The 20,068-nt window shown below is 38.1% G+C and overlaps 2 protein-coding genes across 2 annotated transcripts in view; both read right to left on the bottom strand.

The window, feature by feature from the left end:
* Positions 1 to 17,350, bottom strand: part of LOC125239417 — a 61,998-nt gene extending 44,648 nt beyond the window's left edge. The window contains exons 1-4 of the mRNA XM_048146989.1: positions 17,247 to 17,350; positions 16,621 to 16,692; positions 15,989 to 16,170; positions 13,679 to 13,817 (exon numbers count right to left, since the gene is read on the bottom strand). Of these exons, the coding sequence (XP_048002946.1) occupies positions 13,679 to 13,817; positions 15,989 to 16,170; positions 16,621 to 16,692; positions 17,247 to 17,343 (490 nt within the window). The 5' untranslated portion in view covers positions 17,344 to 17,350. The remainder of the gene's footprint in view (positions 1 to 13,678; positions 13,818 to 15,988; positions 16,171 to 16,620; positions 16,693 to 17,246) is intronic.
* A 1,202-nt stretch (positions 17,351 to 18,552) lies between these two features.
* On the bottom strand, positions 18,553 to 19,806 carry LOC125239258 (28S ribosomal protein S35, mitochondrial). Its single transcript, XM_048146790.1, has 2 exons — positions 19,487 to 19,806; positions 18,553 to 19,381 (listed from the first exon to the last, which is right to left on the bottom strand). Exons 1-2 carry the CDS (start codon positions 19,712 to 19,714, stop codon positions 18,584 to 18,586), a joined length of 1,026 nt encoding a protein of 341 aa, XP_048002747.1. The 5' UTR covers positions 19,715 to 19,806; the 3' UTR covers positions 18,553 to 18,583.
* Between the last annotated feature and the right edge of the window lie 262 nt (positions 19,807 to 20,068).

The following is a 20,068-nucleotide window of genomic DNA, read 5'->3' as shown; positions in this document are numbered from 1 at the left end:
AAAAATATTAAAAATCAGGGAAGAATTAAAATCGCAACAAAAGATTGAAAAAGAAAAAGGAAATGAGGCTTTTATTCGCTACGACAAGCTTATAATAACAAATAGTAAGAAAAAACCAGTAACAAAAGAGCACCGTCATCATCTCCGCAGCAATTACGTGACGACAGCACTGAAACAAGGGAGCCAGTCAAGACGACGAAAAAACACAAGGTCAACAATCTCATAACGGAATACATGAAACCTTCTGAAAGTACGAGCGAAGCGTCGGACGGCAGTATGATGGCATGACATAAAGAGGCCCCCTCCCCACAAAAAACAACCAAGCACAATAATATAGAAAACTCTATCCAACCTCCCAATACGGCTGGTCACCGCGGGAGCGTCAGACCATCACCCTCCACTCCAAAAATAAATGAATTGAATAAAAATCACAAAACTGAAAAACTTTACATCGCAACACTGAACGTGAGATCTCTACTAGGAACAGGCCGCCAGGAAGAACTCGAGCACGCTTTAAAAAGTATAAATTGGCACATACTAGGACTCTCAGAAATAAGAATGAAAGGGACGAATTTGCAGGAACATAGAGACTATATGCTACTATATACAGGGCGAAAAAGCGGTAGGAACGGTGTGGGATTTATGATAAAAAACGATATGAAACAATACATCGTTGATTTTAAACCTATATCCGACAGAGTAGCAAGATTAGACCTCGTGATAAAAAACACCCAACTCAGCATTATTCAAGTATACGCCCCTACAAAAAAAGCTCCCGAAGACCATCTAGAGACATTTTATAACGACATTCGCCACGCAATGACAGATACTTACGCAAACATGCTCATCATGGGAGATTTTAATGCGAAGATTGGAATGCCCACCCCTGAGGAGAGCGCTGTTTCAGGGCCATGGGGATACGGTACCAGGAACTGTCGCGGTAAAACCCTAGTGGACTTCTGCCTAGAGCATGAATTATACATAATGAACACTCATTTTAAAAAAAATCCAAAACTTCGTTGGACATGGAAGTCGCCTGACGGAAAAACTCATAACGAGATCGACTTCATTATAGCTCGAAAAAATAATATGAGAACTATACAAAATATAGAAGTTATAAATACCACTCACCCGACGGATCATAGATTACTTAGAGCAACATGTTATTTATTGAAATCGGATAAAAAATCTAGAATAGCGTATAAAGGTAAAATGAAGGAATATAATCCACTAGAAAGAGAGTCCTTAAAAAACATATTTCAACTAGAATGCCCCGAATCACTTTCATACGCCAATATCCAGGAAAGTTACACAAAAATTAAAAATATGATTAAAAACTGCACTCTAAAACTACCACCAGAAACTGCTCCAAAGTATATGAACTCTATTGTTACAGAAAAAATACAAATACTAATAAATGAGAGAACAACATTAAAAAATCAAAAATCAAAATCGGCACAAGAAAAAAAGAAGCTTAAGCAGTTATACTCAAAAATCCGCAATAAACTGAAACAAAACAGACTTCGCCATCGAATGAAAATTATAGAGGAGGAACTTTCAAAAAGAGGATCCGCTAAACGAGGAAGCAGACGCTTAAATGACCATAAACTGTGGATCCCCTCACTTAACGATGACACAGGACAAAAACAGACAAACCGTAATAGCATAATTAAAATAGCAACTACATTTTACAAAACTCTTTACTCTGAAAACAAAGACTCTACTCTTAGAGACACACAAAGAACATCGTCAAATATAGCGCCGCTATTAGAAAGCGAAATATCTAATGCTATAAACGCATTAAAAAATATGAAAAGTCCTGGCGAAGATAACATAACCAACGACATACTAAAGGCAATAGGAGAGCCCTTAACCCCTCACCTGACTGCTCTATTCAACGAAATAATTAAACAAGAAAAAATACCTGAAGAATGGGAAACGTCGACTATTACTTTAATATTTAAAAAAGGAGATCCGTGTCAAGTTAGCAATTACCGGCCTATAAGTCTGCTCCAATCAACTTACAAGCTATTTACCACCGTAATATTAAACCGAATACGGAAAACTCTAGATTTCGAACAACCTGTTGAACAAGCGGGCTTTAGACGCAACTTCTCGACAATTGACCACATTTTTACTCTACAACAAATAATAGAGAAGTATAGCGAATACAACAAGCGACTCTACATAGCTTTCGTGGACTACACGAAAGCTTTTGACACTATCTCGCATGAACAGCTATGGATCGCTCTTGAAGAACAAGGTATCGACATTAAATATATAAACATTCTGTCAGAAATATACAGCAAGGGAAAATCTCTGATTAAACTAGAAAAGAAAGGAGAGTACTTCGAAATTAAACGAGGCGTGAGACAAGGAGATCCGGTCTCACCGAACCTATTTACGGCTCTCCTAGAGTCCATATTTCGAAGACTAGACTGGCAAAACTGTGGTATTCCTGTAAATGGCGAACGACTTAATCACCTACGTTTCGCAGACGATATTGTCTTGATGGCAGAGAACCACGACGAGATACTATACATGCTGAAAACTCTACAACATGAAAGTATAAAATGTGGTTTGGAAATGAACCCGGAAAAGACATGTATTATGAGTAACAGAGACGATAAACCTACAACAATATTATCATCCAAGCATATAGAATATGTCAAGGAATACTTGTACCTGGGACAAAACATAAATGCCAAAGATCGCGATCCAATCCAAGAAGTCGAGAGACGTATTAAAAAAGCCTGGCAGGCGTACTGGTCGTACAAACACATTTTTAAATCTAAATTGGACATAACCTTAAAGAAAAAAGTTATGGATTCCGTAGTGACGCCTACCTTGCTATATGGATGCCAAACATGGCCTATAACTAAAGAGCTAGTGCACAAACTCAAAGTGTTTCAAAGATCAGCCGAAAGAAGTATGCTAAATCTCAAGTTAATTGATAGAGTACGCAGCACAGATATCCGACGCCGCACTAAGATAATAGACGCAGCGGAAATGGCTTGCAGATTAAAATGGCGATGGGCTGGACACACGGCTCGCACGAGTGACGGGCGCTGGAGTGAGAAAATTCTGCACTGGTACCCGCGCGGCTTCACGCGGCACGCGCACCGCCCGCGGGGGCGCTGGCGAGACGACATCGTCGCCGAGGCGGGCATCACCTGGACGAGAGTGGCCGCCGACAGGGACGAGTGGCACAGGAGGGAGGAGGCCTATGTCCGAAAATGGACAGTCCAGTAGATATAAGAAAATAATTGTATTATATAAATTTAGTAATATTTGAAGATAAAACAATAATCGTAACGCATGTATAAATAAATAACTAATTAATTACATATAAATATATTATAAATAAATACATTAAAATAGAAAATAAACGCAATGAATGATATAATTCCATTATACAAATACACAGGTTCTATTATCTAATTGTTAATTAATGTAATGTTAGTTAAGGATATTTAAATAATATAAATAATCTTAATCAAATAATTTATAATATGCATGGAATGTAATCGTCATTTAATGTGATCTATTGGAAATAAAAGGCTTAATTATTATTATTATTATTATTATAGGAGTTGGTCTGTGGAAACTAGTCTCCAAAGTACTATATAAAAAGTTTTCACAAAACAACAGTTAAAGCTTTTGAAATGGTTGATACTGTAGGTATCTCGAAAATAATAGATACATCATTTCCTTATTGAGGAATTATACTATGAAATAATAAAATCATCCCCTATCAAAAATAAACACGCCAGTGTTAAAGCCTGTTAAAGGTATGGCAAAAACCATCGTTTTGAACTATGATTTTAATATATATCCATAATTTTAAACAGGCCTATCACAGCTCTCGTTAAATATTACTTAGATACGAGAGACTAATACGATTGGTCGGCCGAAGGCAAGACAACTCATTGTGATTCGCTGAGACGCTGCTGCAAAAGAATACAAATAGATAAACCTTTTCATTAAACTTAACTATCTTATAATTTAATCTGGGGGCACGGCAGTACCCCCGCCAAGTCGAGCACGAAGCCAACACTGCCGTACCATCCTTTACTGGAACCATTTCGCCGCATTTTCAGGCCCCTATTTGAGAACCTCTGGATAAGACCGGAACGCAGAAATTTTCGTCGTCTAGTAAGCTATAATAACATACTTAAAACTCAAAATTGCAAGTCTGTACGTCGCAACACGGGTGGATAGCCGCCCCAAGATTAGTATACAAAAAGAAAATTTCTAAAAATTCAAAATGGCTGCCTTTGAACGCCAATTGAAATTTGTATGGAGGTTTTTTTTAATCGCCATAGCTCCGTAACGGTAGGAAAAAGGTTAAAGTGCTTGAACTAATGTTGTACAGTTATATTAGGTCCATCGAATGGCATTTACAAAATTTCAAAATGGCCGACTTTGAATTTTTTTTTTTTCTTCGGTCCGAGCGCGGTAAAATTTGGCACGTGGTAAAAACGGGGGCCAAAAATAGGAATGAGAATTTTTTTTTTGGAAAAGTCAAAAACGGCGGCGAGAGGGGACAAAGTCTCCGAGATCTGTATGACATTTGGTCGAGCACCCCCGGCTATATCTTACGATTTAAAAGTTGCCATACAAAACAAAAGTAGCCAGTTTTCTCACATTTGTCGCATTTTTCAATTTTTTTTTTATTTAATTCTAATCAAGGCTACTTGGAGATTCTACGACCAAAATTAGAGTGCTCTACGACAAACTTGAAAAATCGTCTAAAAAAGACGGTCATTCTGAAAAAAAAAATGGCATTGTCAAAAACAACCCAGGGTCCTCTATGGCATTTGGTCGAACACCCCTTGGCTATCTCCCGCCGTTTGGTCAGGCCGTCCAACATTTTTTTACCTGGAACAGGTAGACCGACGGTCGGATTTTTACAGGGTTGCAGGACAAACCTCTATACGGCCACACCAAACACTGCCACCGGCGGAACCTCCTTCTGGCTGTTTTTTGAAAAATGTCAGTCGTGTTGCAGCTTTATATTACACTAGCTTTTGCACGCGGCGTCGCTCGCGTTAGAAAGAGACAAAAAGTAGCCTATGTCACTCTCCATCCTTTCAACTATCTCCACTTTAAAAAATCACGTCAATTCGTCGCTCCGTTTTTCCGTGAAAGACGGAGAAACAAACGGACATACTTTCGCATTTATAATATTAGTATGGATAGATAAATGTAAGTAAAAAAAATATATACGTATTTTGATTACCATTTTTCTAAGGTAGGGTTAAATTCGAAACCAATTGAGGTAATGTCGAAAATCTGTAAAAAGGATACTAATGCCATATAATGAGAATAATTACAATAATGGCTACCGCAGTCTCACCACCTGTGTTTGCACACACGCGCGCGCACACAGACACACGCGGCGGGGGACTTTGTTTTATAAGGTGTACAGATATATTATGCCGCCGTGCGCTTCGTGTCCATTATAAATGAAAATTAAGGAAAATATAGGAAATAATATTCAAGTTACAATTTATTGTTTTTGGGTTTTATATCCATTTGCATCCATAAATATTTCCCGTCATAAAAATTACACCCTGTATTGTGGAACTAAAAACTGAAATCAATAGTTACAATAATATAATCACGGTGTATGAATAGGAGCGCCGGATCGAATTAGGTACTTCAATATCGGGACAAAGGGTTCTGGAGTTTCGAGGATTTCGTAGGAAATGTAAAATAATAGTGCATTAGGGTAATTCCGAAAGTCGTCTAATTACGAAAGTCACATAAAAATCACCATTATTTCCATCATATCAAGATTCCCTCTTCGGAATTACCAGAGCATTTTTGTCATTCGGAATTACCCTAATGCACCATAATAAAAATTTACGATAGTTTAGCTAGTTTACTTCGTTTATTTTAGATAGTAGACCTTTACGTGTTTTCGACATTTATAATTGGTCTGTTTTCGTTACTAATGTAATAAAGTTCTTAAGGTTACCTACTATGTATAAGTTTTAATTGGGAAGACTTACAAAAAAATCGGGAGAATCCCGCCAAAGCCCGACCCTCTGGCAATCTTAAATTATGTATGACTGCGCACGAGAAGTAGGTACCTACGCCTCGTGTCACAGCGCGGCGTCGCGCCAGCGGCATGCGCCAACCTGATTGGCTATCGGTTGCGCGCCACACAGCGCAAACATTTAAAATACTACTCTATTGCGTTGCGTTTTATTCTGCCAAATATTGAAAACCCATGGATGAAAGTGACCCAAATTAAAAATGATGACTTAATATCATTTTATAATAATATAGACGTCAACTTATTAACATGAAATTTTTTTTCAGGCTTTGACAGGGTTTTTATTAAAAAAAATTTTTTTTTATATATAAGCAATGGATAAAATGTGACACACTTTAAGAAAATATATATATAATAATGTCCTGAATGGTATAAGACTTCACTTACCAACTCTAATATTTTGTTAGGTGTTTTAGGGCCAATATTAGACATTTTTGAAATATCTTTTCAAAAGCCATAACTCCTTTATTAGAAGCTTAGCGTACACGATGACAGGAGCCACCAGGCCTAGAACATCAAATAGTCGAGCTACCGATGATAAAATGTTCCTTTTACTACACGGTCGGTCATCGGAACTAACCTGGAATTTGAATACGTCTTCACCAGGATACCAACGTAGACCCAAAATCTTCAACGTTGTATCATCGTCGAAGGTGACACTTTTCGACAAATGTAGCTCTGTTGGTATTTCTTTCAGAACAGCTTCAGAATTTGACGACCACTTTGCTAGTTGGAATCCACCCTTTAAGAATAAATCCAGCAGCTCTTTAGTCGCTTGTACAGCTTGGTGTTCATCAATAACTGAACTGGCTACATCATCCATATAAACATCACGAGATGCAATTTCTTTTGCGAGTGGGTATTTGTCGCCTTCATCATCTACTAACTGTTTGACAGTTCGCAGCGCTGGAAAGGGACTGCTGCGTAGACCGAAAGCTACCCTATTATATTGAAATATTCTTATAGTTTCTTCAGGATTAAACCTATAAAGTATACGCTGATAAGGACGATCCTCCCCCGTACGTCAATACACAGATACATTTGACGTACATCAGACGTAATAGCTATAGCAAACAATCTTAGGTTTAGTAGAATGCAAAACAAGTCAGCTTGAAGACTTGGTCCTGCGTGAAGAATGTCATTTAATGATAAACCGCTTGTGGTCTGTGCACTAGCGTCCAGCACCACTCGAACCTTTGTAGTAGTTCTGTCATTTTTGACAATTGCGTGGTGGGGTATATGATAAGCAGCATTAGACTTATCATTTGGAACTTCAGATAAATATTTTTTATCAATGTGTTCACGAATAACTTCATCGTAAGCGGGTTTTAATTCTGGTACTGCGCGGAATTTTCTTTCAAGTGCCAAAAACCGGCGTTCGGCTGTCTTGTAAGAATCTCCTAAATTGCTTGGTTCCAATTTAAATGGGAGTGCTACTTCGTAACGTCCATCTTCTAAACGCTTGACTGTATTGTTGAATATATCTTCAGCCTTTTTCTCGTCAGCATTATAAATCATGCCTCCATCTAAATCTTCAATTTCCCAGAATTTTTGCATTAGATTTCCCACATCAACTGAAGTAAAATATCCTGCTGCTGAGTAGGAAGTGTTTACTGCGGGAGCATCGCCTAATATGATGTACCCCAGTGTAGTTTCCAAGGCGTCAGGAAAACCAGGTTTGTTTTCAATCTTCTCTGACATTAACAATTTGGTAAATAACTTGACACCAAGAAGTACGTCAATTTCACCTGGAATCGCCCAGAGTCATCTGCAAGATGTAAATTATCAAACAGATCAGTTGTAGATTGATCAATATGACAGGTAGGTAAATCAGGCGTGATCTCGTCTAAAACAAGCGCTTCGATAGTATATTGACGATTAGGATCATATCTTGACCTAAAGGTTAAGTTGACAGTTCCTCGAATGGGTTGCGTTATTGCTGTTCCACCTAATCCATTTATTGAAGTTACAGGGCTGCTGAGTACATGAAGACCCAAACTCTTGCAACACTTCAAGGTAACGTAATGTTTCTGAGATCCTGGATCCAGCAGACACCTCAAAACCTTGTCCTTGCCGTTACGTCCACTAGCGAGTACCTTAGCAGTGGCGAGAATCTCCGTCAAGGGTGATTTATTCTGTCCCGATGCCGAATGCGTGCATACAGAGGCACTGTTGTCCTTAACTGATGAACTTGTGCTAGCTTCACTATCATCTTTAGATGAGGACTTGGACTCGTTTCTATTCAATGCGGGCTTTGAGTTATCGAAGTGCAACATGGTGTGATGTTTTCCCTTACATTTACGACAGGTTTTGTATGAGGAACATTTTGATGCAGTATGGTGCGTGTTTAGACAATTAGTGCACGCGTGATTTTCCTTAACGAAATTAAATTTTTCGTTAGGCGTGAGTTTCACGAAAGAGTTACAATTATAGAGTTGCGAGTGATCATTACTCTTGCACAAAGCACATGGGTTTTCGTCCTTATGCCCTTGCGTGCTAATATACGCCTGGGGCGTCCGAGGAAGTGGAGCTCGCACGCCGCTAGTGCTGGCAGCGGATACGCTTTCAAGCTTAGTTGGCGCTCGTTGCGATGTCCGATATAAAATCTTTACTTGCTCTCTAACGAAACAAATGAATTCATCATATGTAGGCATCTTAGAAGAATTCCGAATAGACATCTCGAAATTCTTGGTGGTGTCCGAGTCTAATAACTTAAGACCCAGGTGAATGAAAATAAAATCACTTAAGTTTTCGAGCTTGAGTTGTTTTATTGCTGAAATAGTAGCAGCAAACGAATCAATTGTTTTTTCTAAAGTAGATGCCGAAGGACCGTTGACGTTGACAGGCTTCATCGAAAACAGCTGGTTTAAATATGACGTAGCCAATGCGCGTTTGTCATCATATTTCGCGATTAATGCTTCCCATACTGTGTTATAGTTTTCTGCGGCAGGTATTACTCCAGCACAGATCGACTTAGCTTTATCTGTCAGATGACTAAATAAATAGTGAACACGCTCAGAATCCGTAAGGTTTTTATTCTCATGAATAACACGTTTAAATGTTTCATAGAAGAAAGGAAAATTTTGAATATCTCCATCGAAAGACGGAAGATCAATCCTTGGGATTTTAATGGAGTTGTCCTTACAGGAATGGCTCGAATCCCTGGATGTCGGGGTGCTCTGAGAAGGTGCATCAATTTTTCCAATTTGGGTTTAAAGATCTTTATTTCTCAGAAGAATTACAATTCACTTGTGTGAGAAACATATCATTTAAAACAAAATGCTTATTAACTAAGTGAGCGCGTAAACAAAAACATTTATATTTTGTACATTTATACACAACAACGCAGGTAGAATCAAACATTACCACTTGGACTACGCTCGTTGCGCGAGCGCACCTGGAGATAACAACTATACACGGATATAAAGCAAACCGTGATGTGTTTAAGGTCAAGTACGCTCACGGTCAGTACACAATATACAAATGCATACCTAATCTTCTTTTTTTTTTTTTTTTTAATGTTTTTTGTTACATCATTATTACCTATATGATTTATAATTTTAGTATTTCTTATTTAAATATTTTAATTTATTATATATATATATATATATATATGTATATATATTTTTATTGTATTGAATATATTATTCGAATATCATTTTTATTATGTTATGACAAGGATCCATTGAGAAACATAGTTTATATGATATTAAGATTTATTATATTTTTTTTTTGAATATATATATATTATTAAACCTATGTCTTTTTTATATTTTGTCATGCCTTATTTTATTACTTTTCAGTATTATTTTCGTAACTATGCAGGCAACTCATTAATAATAATAATAGCATTCGTTTTAATCAACTTACTGTTAATAATTATATAAAGAGTTCAATTTTATTACAACATTAAAAGCACAAACATTATTTTACATTTGTATAAAATAAGCTGTTTATTTATTAAATAATTTAATTTATAAATGTATGCATATATTATACTTGATATTAATGTATTAGACTGATTTCGAGCTATTTTATTTCTATATTATTCAAAACATGCTGTCTTAATTTAAGCTTAAAACTAATGAAAGACTTCGTGTCTTTTATTGTCTTTGGCAAATTATTATAGATTCGGGCACCTTCGTTCAAAATTGATTTTTTTCCATAATTTGTTCTTGATGGCCGTAGCAACAAATCGTTAGCATTACGTAGCTTGATTTTTTGCACCTCTTGTTTCTTTTTGAAACTTATTTGTGAAGTGATAGTCTTTTTCAGTATTTTCCGGATGAGAATACACGTGTAATAAAAATAAGTTTGTTTAATAGACATAATTTTTGTCTCTTTATATATGATCTTGGTTTCTGTTAGGTAATCGTAACTGAAGAGTACTTTTATAAGTTTATTCTGAGCTATTTGCAGAATCTCTAAGATTGTCTTGGCAGATGTACCCCATATTTCTATTAGGTAGTCTATATGCGGTTTGACGAGCGAATTGTATATTAGATAACGTTTGACATTTTATTACGCAGTAGATATCATCAAACGCGTTCATTGCGCTGTAGTTGACGATGTACTCTGGGTTCAACTCCAAGTTCAGAAGATTGACTTCATCCATCAAGTCTATAAATTCTTTCCTTAGTTGATCGACCAATCGAGCTTGCGCGATGAACTGAGAGAAAGCCTTCTTGTCACTGCTTAGCTTTGGAATCATGTCGAAAATGGTTTGCAAACGCATGAAACATTGAGCACGTTTTGCTTCCGCGAGCTTAAGTCTAGTTGCCATGGTTACCTAATTGTTACTATGACAGCACGAGAAATATGAATAAATGCCTAAGATGCACAAATAATAACGAATAATATTCAACTTGTATAGTACCTTAATACAAGTCGAAGGAAATTAAATAAGTAGGAACGGTCCGCTTGTGTAATATCTTAACACAAGTGTAACTTTCGCGAAAATATAATTAATTACAGTGAAAGAAAAACTGAGGCTTTTAGGAATAATTTACCCGTAGTATTCAGTTTAGTTTAATGTATTAATAACTTAAATACACCGATATTATGTTACGAAGATCGCTATAAAACTTCCCGTGAAAATAATGACAAATGTCAAAAACAAATTTTGAAAATTTATTTGAAATTTACGAATATAAGTAACGCGATGAATAGTCCCACGCGCTCCGCGTAAATTAAGTCACAGAAAATAAAAATAACTTAGTATGACTGTGCCTTAAGTAACACGATGTATAAACGGGAACATTTTTATAAAACAATTTAAATAAAGGAAGTTAAAGGAAATAATTTAAATCAGTGAGCAACAAGGATTACTTATTGAGAAATAAATTTAGAAAATCCGATTCGGTGGGCCAAAAATATGGGGCTGCGGAATAACTTACCGAATATTTAGGTCACTGGTTTGCTCCTTGGCGAGTGTTCTCACTGACTTTGGGTTTAGTTGGTTGAATTTAGATATTAATTTTAGGATCCTTTTAATTATATATGATTAACACAATCTTCGCAACACATGAATTTCGAGTTTTTCTTTCGTGACACTGACGTTACTGTCACCTTTTTCTTTATTTCAACTCCTTGTTGACAACACCCGACGAGGAGGCCATAATAGGTTTTTAACAAGAAGTTTTGAATTGAGGCGCAAACAATATCATTAAACCCATGGATGAAAATGACCCAAAATGCATATGTACATCGGCAACCACGTTGTTTTTATATAGATACAAATAATTTCTTCTCGAATATTTCTTTGACTGAACACTGCTTAAAAATAGAAATACCTAAATTTCGAGCTAAGCAGGTACCTAGGACGACCCAAAATATTATTTTTATATTTGATCAATAGTCTAAAAACTATATGCAAAAAAGAAGCAACGTGAATATTATCGAAACCTCAAAAGCTATCGCTACCCGACTAACTAGAGAAATTTCGTCGGGTACCACGGCGGGCGGGTGGTCTAGTGGTAAGGACGTTACCCGCGTAAGCTGAAGACCCGGGTTCGTTTCCCGGCTCGGCCATTAGTGGGCCTTTTTTTTAAATATATACTACGTCGGTGGCAAACAAGCATACGGCCCGCCTGATGTAAAGCGGTCACCGTAACCTATGGACGCCTGCAACTCAAACAGTGTCACATGCGCGTTGCCACCCCATTAGAAACTTGTACCTACATTCCCTTTTGTTGTGTTTGTCTTATTTATCAGACCTCGGCGAAATCAGCTGGATATTGTCTTATACCCTTATACCCTTATACACCGTGTTCTTTTTGTTTTCCGTTAAATTCAACACATGCGCGGATCCAGGGGGGTCATGACCCCCCCCCCCCCCCCTCCTGGAGCCTAAGTTGGCCATACAAATAGACCACGTGACCCCCCCTTGGGGCCCCGGGCCTTTACCACGTGACCCCCCCCCCTGGACACGAAGCTGGATCCGCGCTTGATTCAACACGTCGTTAGGTTCATTATCAGGAACCATCCTATACATATCACTTTAAGTTAAATTCGCAAAATAAAATTTTTCATCGCTTTCATACATAATAATAGTACATTACTACAGAGGCCGGGACAAAAGGGGCAACCCCATTTCCCGCCGAGGTATGTATAGTGCTTTTCTCAAACATGGTATGAAATAAATAAAGTCTACTGAAAATAGTAACTTTGGATGGCTGTATCTCCTAAACGGTGCGTCGTAGCGCAAAAATAATCGAATTTTCGTTCCGCTTTGATACCCCGTATACGCTTATAAAAAAACAAAAAGTCAAAAAAAAACGAAAAAAATTTTTTTTGTATGAAAACGCACCCAAAATCAAATATTGTCTAGGGCCCGTACCAGTTGCAGTCGGCACGTCTATAAAGCCCCTTATAGTTTTTTTTTTAATTGGCTAAATACCTGGATGTTATGTCACAATTATCTGTGTTTGGAAATTAAAAAAGAGGACTTTGCCGGCCTTGGCCTGCAAGGTTTGTATGAAATTCCATTATCTATCAATCGTCCTAGCCGCACCTGCAACGTCATACTTCGCTGCCAATTATAAGGCACATAACATCAATATTTCATACCATGTTTGAGAAAATGAATTTATTAGTGTGAGAGACCCTTAAGAATTACATTCAAGTCGGTGTCAAGTGATTGACGGCACATGTCAAAAACAAATAACATTAGGAATTGGTAAAGGCTGTCACACACGTGTTCAGTAATTATCTTAATTTTGTGTCCGTTAAATTCGACACGTAGCTAGGTTCATTATCAGGAACCACCCTGTATAACACTTTTAGTTAAATGCGCAAAAAAAAATTCATAATTTTCATACAATAATAAATGAATTTATTAGTGTGAGAGAACCTTTGGTTAGTGTCAAGTGATTGACGACACATGTCAAAACAAATAACATTAGGAATTGGTAAAGGCTGTCACACACGTGTTCAGTAATTATCTTAATTCTTTTAATAACTCGATAACCGTAAAAGTTAAGACGCTTGTTTCATAGAGAAATTAATATTATTTGATCTATAGAACCTTCCCTTAAAGTTAACGGAAATCAATAAAAACATGGTGTATATAAGACACACTACGGCGGTTAAAGGGTTAAATAATGTAAAACTTACGTTGTTCAATATTCTCGTACTGCACATCAATGTAGCTGTCTCTGGACTGCCGGTTGTGCTCGAAGGGAAGCCCTAGGGCTCTCAAGACGATGCGGTCCATCCACGGGGCTCGGAGGCAGTCGTAGCCGAGAGTCACGATCTAGAACAAATATGGATGCTAATGAACACAAGTTAAATTATAATCTATTGAAAATATTAACTTGTGTTCATTAGAATTGATTTAGCAGCGCCATCTCTCGAGCTGTGTCGAAACCAACCTGAGTTTGGTTCACACGGGGGGCAAGAACCATACCGTTCTGCCCTAGGGATGGACAGAGGGCGCTACGAGTCCTTGTATAGATTACTCATATGAGAGATGATTTCGACCTCGACAGCTGTGACCTGGGTGGCCGAGCGGATAAAGAGGCATCTCCCGCGATTGGAGAGTACGCTGGTTCGATTCCAGCCTCAGGCACCAGAGGACTTGGTCACTTTTTCTTTCATATGTGTAATTTATTTCGGTTTTAAATATGGATGCAGTCAGAAAACCTGCATAAAATTTATAAAAGAATAGTTATTTGTTTTAGAAGGGGGCAAAGTTGTTTAACCGCATGTGACAATATTGATACCGAGCAAGCGAAAGATTCCAATATTGAACCGAGAGCGTAGCGAGTGGTTCGAAAAGTGGAATCTAGCGTTGCGAGGGTTTCAAGGCACGAAGGTTAAACAAACTTTGTCACCGAGTGATACACAAAAATTTTCACCGCTCCAACACGAACAAAATACTAACTGTAAAATATCAATCAAAATCAAATCCATCAATTTATTCAATATTTAGGATTCACAATCATCATTTATGGCTAAATTCTACCAGCCAGCTTAAGACATCAAGTTAAAATGCGATTTTGCTATCTGTTTTAGAAGAATAAAAAGAGCCTTTACCAGTTGGTGTGGTGAAAATGTATAAATGTTTTATTACATATTTTATATGGCGCAGCCGGTAGGATCGAATCCACTCTCGATCAGATCCACTCTCGAAGACCGTAAGTTGCGAGCATCTTTCTCTTTCAATAAAAGTGTACTTTAATTATAAAGTCACCAAAGTATCTAACAAAAGTGAGCATATTCTCGTGCCCAGCGGGGGGCACCATCACCGGCGCGAACTTCGAGAGGTGAACGCGATGTTCACGGCGTTCGCAATGAAGCTAGGAACATACTACGCGGACGTCCGTCGTCACGCGACCGCAACCGATCAGTGTGCACAATCTTCGGGACGTGGCTTCGGCTGACCAAAACATTCAGCGAGCCAGATTTCGATCGGACGTCCATAGGCTCAAGGCCACGTCCACGACCATCGACCGATAGTTTGCACGGTTAAGTGTATATTCATTGTCCAGATCCGCGTCCGCGGTCGCGCGACGACGGGCGTCCGCGTAGTATGTTCCTAGCTTCAGGGGCATCGCTCAAGAATGAGGGGCATCTTTCTTATTTAGGTACTTCAATCAAGCTGTATTAGAGTGACATATAAAGATATTCGCTAGTCTTTCAGGTTTCAAGTCACAATAAGTGTATCCTATAGGTACTAAAAACTTTTGATTCAAGACCTAACCATGATAAAGTGACAGAGATAGGTAGATGCCTTCTGACCCCTTTTGCGTAGCAACTTCTTCGCAAGAAGGTAGATTATCTCTGTACAGAGATAACAGAAATAATCTTTGCAGAGTAACAGCAGAAAGTCTCTAAAAAGGGTATATTTGCGATTAGGTACCTATGTGTTAATCGAACTTACATGTGGCTCGTCCCTCGAGTGACCATGCAGATGTATCTCGCACTTCCTGGTCCCGCGCGGGTTCTCAAACGTCAGTACATGCTCATGACCGGCGGGGGGCACCATGGCCGGCGCGAACTTCAGACAATTCAGAGCGTTCGCAACACAGAAGCTCACAATCTTTCTCTTTAGACTTATCCGTAATTAAAGTCCCAAATAGATAGATTTTCGAGTGATTAACAAACTTAGTAAACTACTTACATGTACACAGGAGCGCACAATCTTTCTCTTTCGCCCTAATTAGGTCATGACTAACGTGACAAAAACGTTTATTTGTGAGTGATTAAGAAACTTACATGCAGTTGATTCTTGTAGTGTCAATGTACTTAAGTGCATTTCGCGCTCTCAAAAGTAACACATGTGCTATAGTAGCACAATTCTGGGTGATAGGTACTTAATAACGCTTGTAGTTCTACTTAGGTAAAGCCTTATTCTGTCTATGTACAATAATTGCAGAATGTGCCTTATAAAAAGGTAAAATTACGAGAAAAACTCTAACTTACATGCGGCTCATCTCTCGAGTGACCATGCAGATGTATCTCGCACTTCCTGGTCCCGCGCGGGTTCTCAAACGTCAGTACATGCTCGTGCCCGGCGGGGGGCACCATGGCCGGCGCGAACTTCAGACAGGTCTTGAACGCGATGAGGGACAGTGACGTCATTATGATCAGCGTCTGCTCGTTGTCTATGGGAAAGAGAAACTGGATGAAAATTCCGTATGACTACGGCAGTGGTGGACAAAGTTGGCCCGCGAAAGGATTGTATCTGGCCCGCCACCGGACCATCAAATTGTGATGTAGCCAGATTGGCCAGCACTGTAGTAAACAAGCATTTTTGGTGTATCTGGCTCGCCTTTAAAAAATCCTTTCTATTTTGGCTCGTTGATATGATAACTGAGTTGACCGTGATGTCACTCAATTCAATTTCACGTAAATTCGTTATTAGCAAGTCGTTCTTTGTTTTGACACTTTTAACAGTTAAAAGGAGCTGATTTGACTAGGAAGCAAGTAGCCCATTTATAGCATAAAAAACCACCCGCTGGCGAGAACCCGCCCGGCGGGTTCTCTGGCATCTGAGCAAAGTTCACGAGTGCCCACCAGGCGGGTTATTAGTTGCGAAAGTGTTAATCACTTACCAAAATGTTCAGTATTGATGAAAAACGGCACGGAACCATTCGGCCAAGCCACGAAGTTAGGCGGCGTCAACTCTAAAAAAAATTTTTTTTAAGAAAAACCTTCATATGTACCTACTACCTATGATGTGACTTTGTTTTAGTTACCTACATAAACTGACCTAGTGTGGGTAGTGACTTAGTGACATGGTAGTGACCCTACCTGCTGAGTCGATGGTCCTACATTCGAATCCCGGTAAGGGCATTTATTTGTGTGAAGAAATACAGATACATAGTGCGTTTTCACATTATCCGATCCGATATCGAATAGGAATAGGCGCCATTTTTGACCTCTACTTCATCCGATATCGGATCGGATAATGTGAAAACGAAGTAGTCATGGTTGTTTTCTATGTATTTAAGTATTAGTAAGGTGCATTAGGGTAATTCTGAACGACAGAAATGCTCGAGTAATTTTGAAAGGGGAATCTTGATATGATGGAAATAATGGTGATTTTCATGCGACTTTCGAAATTAGACGACTTTCGGAATTACCCTAATGCACATAAATATTCATTTATATATATACCTGTTTAAGGTGTCCTATACTTATTTATATACTTATTAAAATCCTATATATATAAACTTACCCGCAACTTCTTCTTGCGTAAAATCATCATCTACGTCACACAATACAAAATAAATATAATAAAATAAAACTAAAATTGTGAAGCCTCCACGCTTCATATTGAATACAATAATAACTATAACAATTTTATTGCTAACTGTATTTTACATTTATTGTCGTGTGAAGAAACTTTTAATGGGTATAGAATTGGAAACGTTACTAAATCGATAAAGTTTTAGAGCGTTTTCACATTATCCGATCCGATATCGGATGTAGGACTGATATCCCATACATTCAAGACGCCATCTTTGATTTTTAGGGTTCCGTAGTCAACTAGGAACCCTTATAGTTTCGCCATGTCTGTCTGTCCGTCCGTCCGTCCGCGGATAATCTCAGTAACCGTTAGCGCTAGAAAGCTGAAATTTGGTACCAATATGTATATCAATCACGCCAACAAAGTGCAAAAATAAAAAATGGAAAAAAATGTTTTATTAGGGTACCCCCCCTACATGTAAAGTGGGGGCTGATTTTTTTTTTCATTCCAACCCCAACGTGTGATATATTGTTGAATAGGTATTTAAAAATGAATAAGGGTTTACTAAGATCGTTTTTTGATAATATTAATATTTTCGGAAATAATCGCTCCTAAAGGAAAAAAAAGTGCGTCCCCCCCCTCTAACTTTTGAACCATATGTTTAAAAATTATGAAAAAAATCAGAAAAGTAGAAATTAATAAAGACTTTCCAGGAAAATTGTTTTGAACTTGATAGGTTCAGTAGTTTTTGAGAAAAATACGGAAAACTACGGAACCCTACACTGAGCGTGGCCCGACACGCTCTTGGCCGGTTTTTGCCTTTGAAATCCTTCCGACATCCGATCGGAAAATGTGAAAACGCACTTAGGGTTCTTTACTTTCATGCGTGGTTACGAAATGTTATAAATCTGTCTCTGACGGTACTTTCCTTTTATTATTTAACTTGTAAGTAAAGTTAGAAACTTCTTAGAAAAAATCTATCTTATTGCCTCGAAGGTTTGTGGCCCCTCCACATCTAGCGTCGGGCCAACTGTATGGCAAAGCCTGACGCCACGTCGGCGCGACGTCGACGCGGCGTTTTTTTCATACAGTTGGCCCGACGCTACGCTCGCGAGACGCTAGATGTGGGGGGCCCTAAGACTCTAGGATATACTATTCTCAGAATTTACAAATAATTCTAAATAACTCTACAATAAAATGTTACTAATAAGTAATCAAAGTATAAGTAAATCGTCAACTATTTTAAATCAAGTTATGATACTAGCAATGAATAGAAGAAATAAAACAATACAAAATCACTAAATTACCATTTATTTGTACAAATTCTACACTTTCTCTGGCAGCCCCAAAAGTTTCCGGACTGACGATCCATACTGTTTCAATGTGGCTTCACTTTCACCCGCGTTCATCAAGTTTGACAACGCCTCAACATATCCAGGACTGTTCGGGATCTTTGCAACATCGTAATTGTTATAATCATCTTCCGATAAATTAACCTCCTCATTGTTTGATCTTAAATACCAATTAATCAAATTCTTCTTAGATTTATTTAAGTTAAAATCATAATATTCCATATCAGACTCGGTTTTAGTCTTCTCCCAATCTTCGACGTTCCAAGACTCATGATAAAGGGCTGTTAAAAGATAATTTACGTAATCCAGGTTCTGTTTGCGGAGTGGGCACCGGTCAGCAGTGATTGTGACTAGATCTGTCTTGTCATCGTAGCGATCTCCGACTAGACGAAGAAATTTGTCCCGAGCATGCTTATCTAAGTTTAACGAAGACAGCTTTATTCTTAGAGTGACTATCCTAGCCAACGGGTTACGGATAGATGGACTGGCGTGGCAGTAATCTGAACTTATAATCTCTTGAGGATAGTGCTTTTCGATAGCTTCTTCGGAGTTTAGTTGTTTTGGCCATTCGCTACAGAAGCTTTTGATGGCCTCACACTGCGCTTTGATGACCGGTGGAGTCAAGTGAAGGAAGTTGGGTATCTTCATAAGTTCAGCGTTAGCCTTCTTGCCAGGTGGGGCCATGCCTTTGGGTACGTAACCTTGTCGAAGCGGCAGAGGCACTGACGAAGGATGAAAGGTTTTCGGACCTGGCCAAACGTTACCCCAGTTCTGAAATAAAAAGTTTATTCATATTAAAGAAAATATGAAGGCTATACTGTGCTTCACTTTTAAGTCTCAGGTTAGGTTACATTCAGGGTATAATCTTTCAAATACCTGGTCTGTTGCCATCCTGTCTCCTCTGTCAGGCTGCACATCGGCTCTCCGGACAACTTTACGTTGTTGTCTCTGCGTTTTCCGCATAATATCTAGAACCCTAAACTCTTCCTCATCTTCATCCTTTTTTAAGGTTACATCGGCTGCAGTGGAACTCGACCGCCATATTTTCGCGTTAAATACAGTTACAAGGTTGTTAGGCTTGTAATGCTTAATAAATACACTCATTTTAAAGCCTGTTTTAAACAGATTTATTGTTATTATTATACTACAAGTGCCATTTTTGTTAGGTTATAATCTGATCGGCCATTTTCTTTTTTTTTGTTAGTGTTGCTTGTCTTTACTCACATCACAGTATTTTTATATCAAACAAACCTTTCATATCTCGTTTTCATGTATTTAAATATTATAATACGCTCTTATTTTATTCATACTTTACTCATACAGTAAACTCATTAAATAATAAATAAAACGCTACAAATTTATTTGTTTTTTCATGCAACACTCGCCTAAAATTAAATGAAAATATATGTTAAGGGTGTATGGTGTTCAATTTAATACCATGTTTCACACTGTATACGT

This window comes from Leguminivora glycinivorella, chromosome 25 (assembly GCF_023078275.1).
Source record: "Leguminivora glycinivorella isolate SPB_JAAS2020 chromosome 25, LegGlyc_1.1, whole genome shotgun sequence".
Classification (NCBI taxonomy): Eukaryota; Metazoa; Arthropoda; class Insecta; order Lepidoptera; family Tortricidae; genus Leguminivora; species Leguminivora glycinivorella.
Note: the sequence above shows the minus strand (reverse complement) of the source record. Positions and strands in the feature narration are given on the sequence as shown.

Coding starts and splice junctions, on each gene's coding strand:
- LOC125239258 (XM_048146790.1), bottom strand. CDS start 19,714: ATGAGTGTATTTATTAAGCATTACAAGCCTAACAACCTTGTAACTGTA. Junction 19,382..19,486: donor ACAGGATGGCAACAGACCAG/GTATTTGAAAGA, acceptor TTTTTATTTCAG/AACTGGGGTAACGTTTGGCC.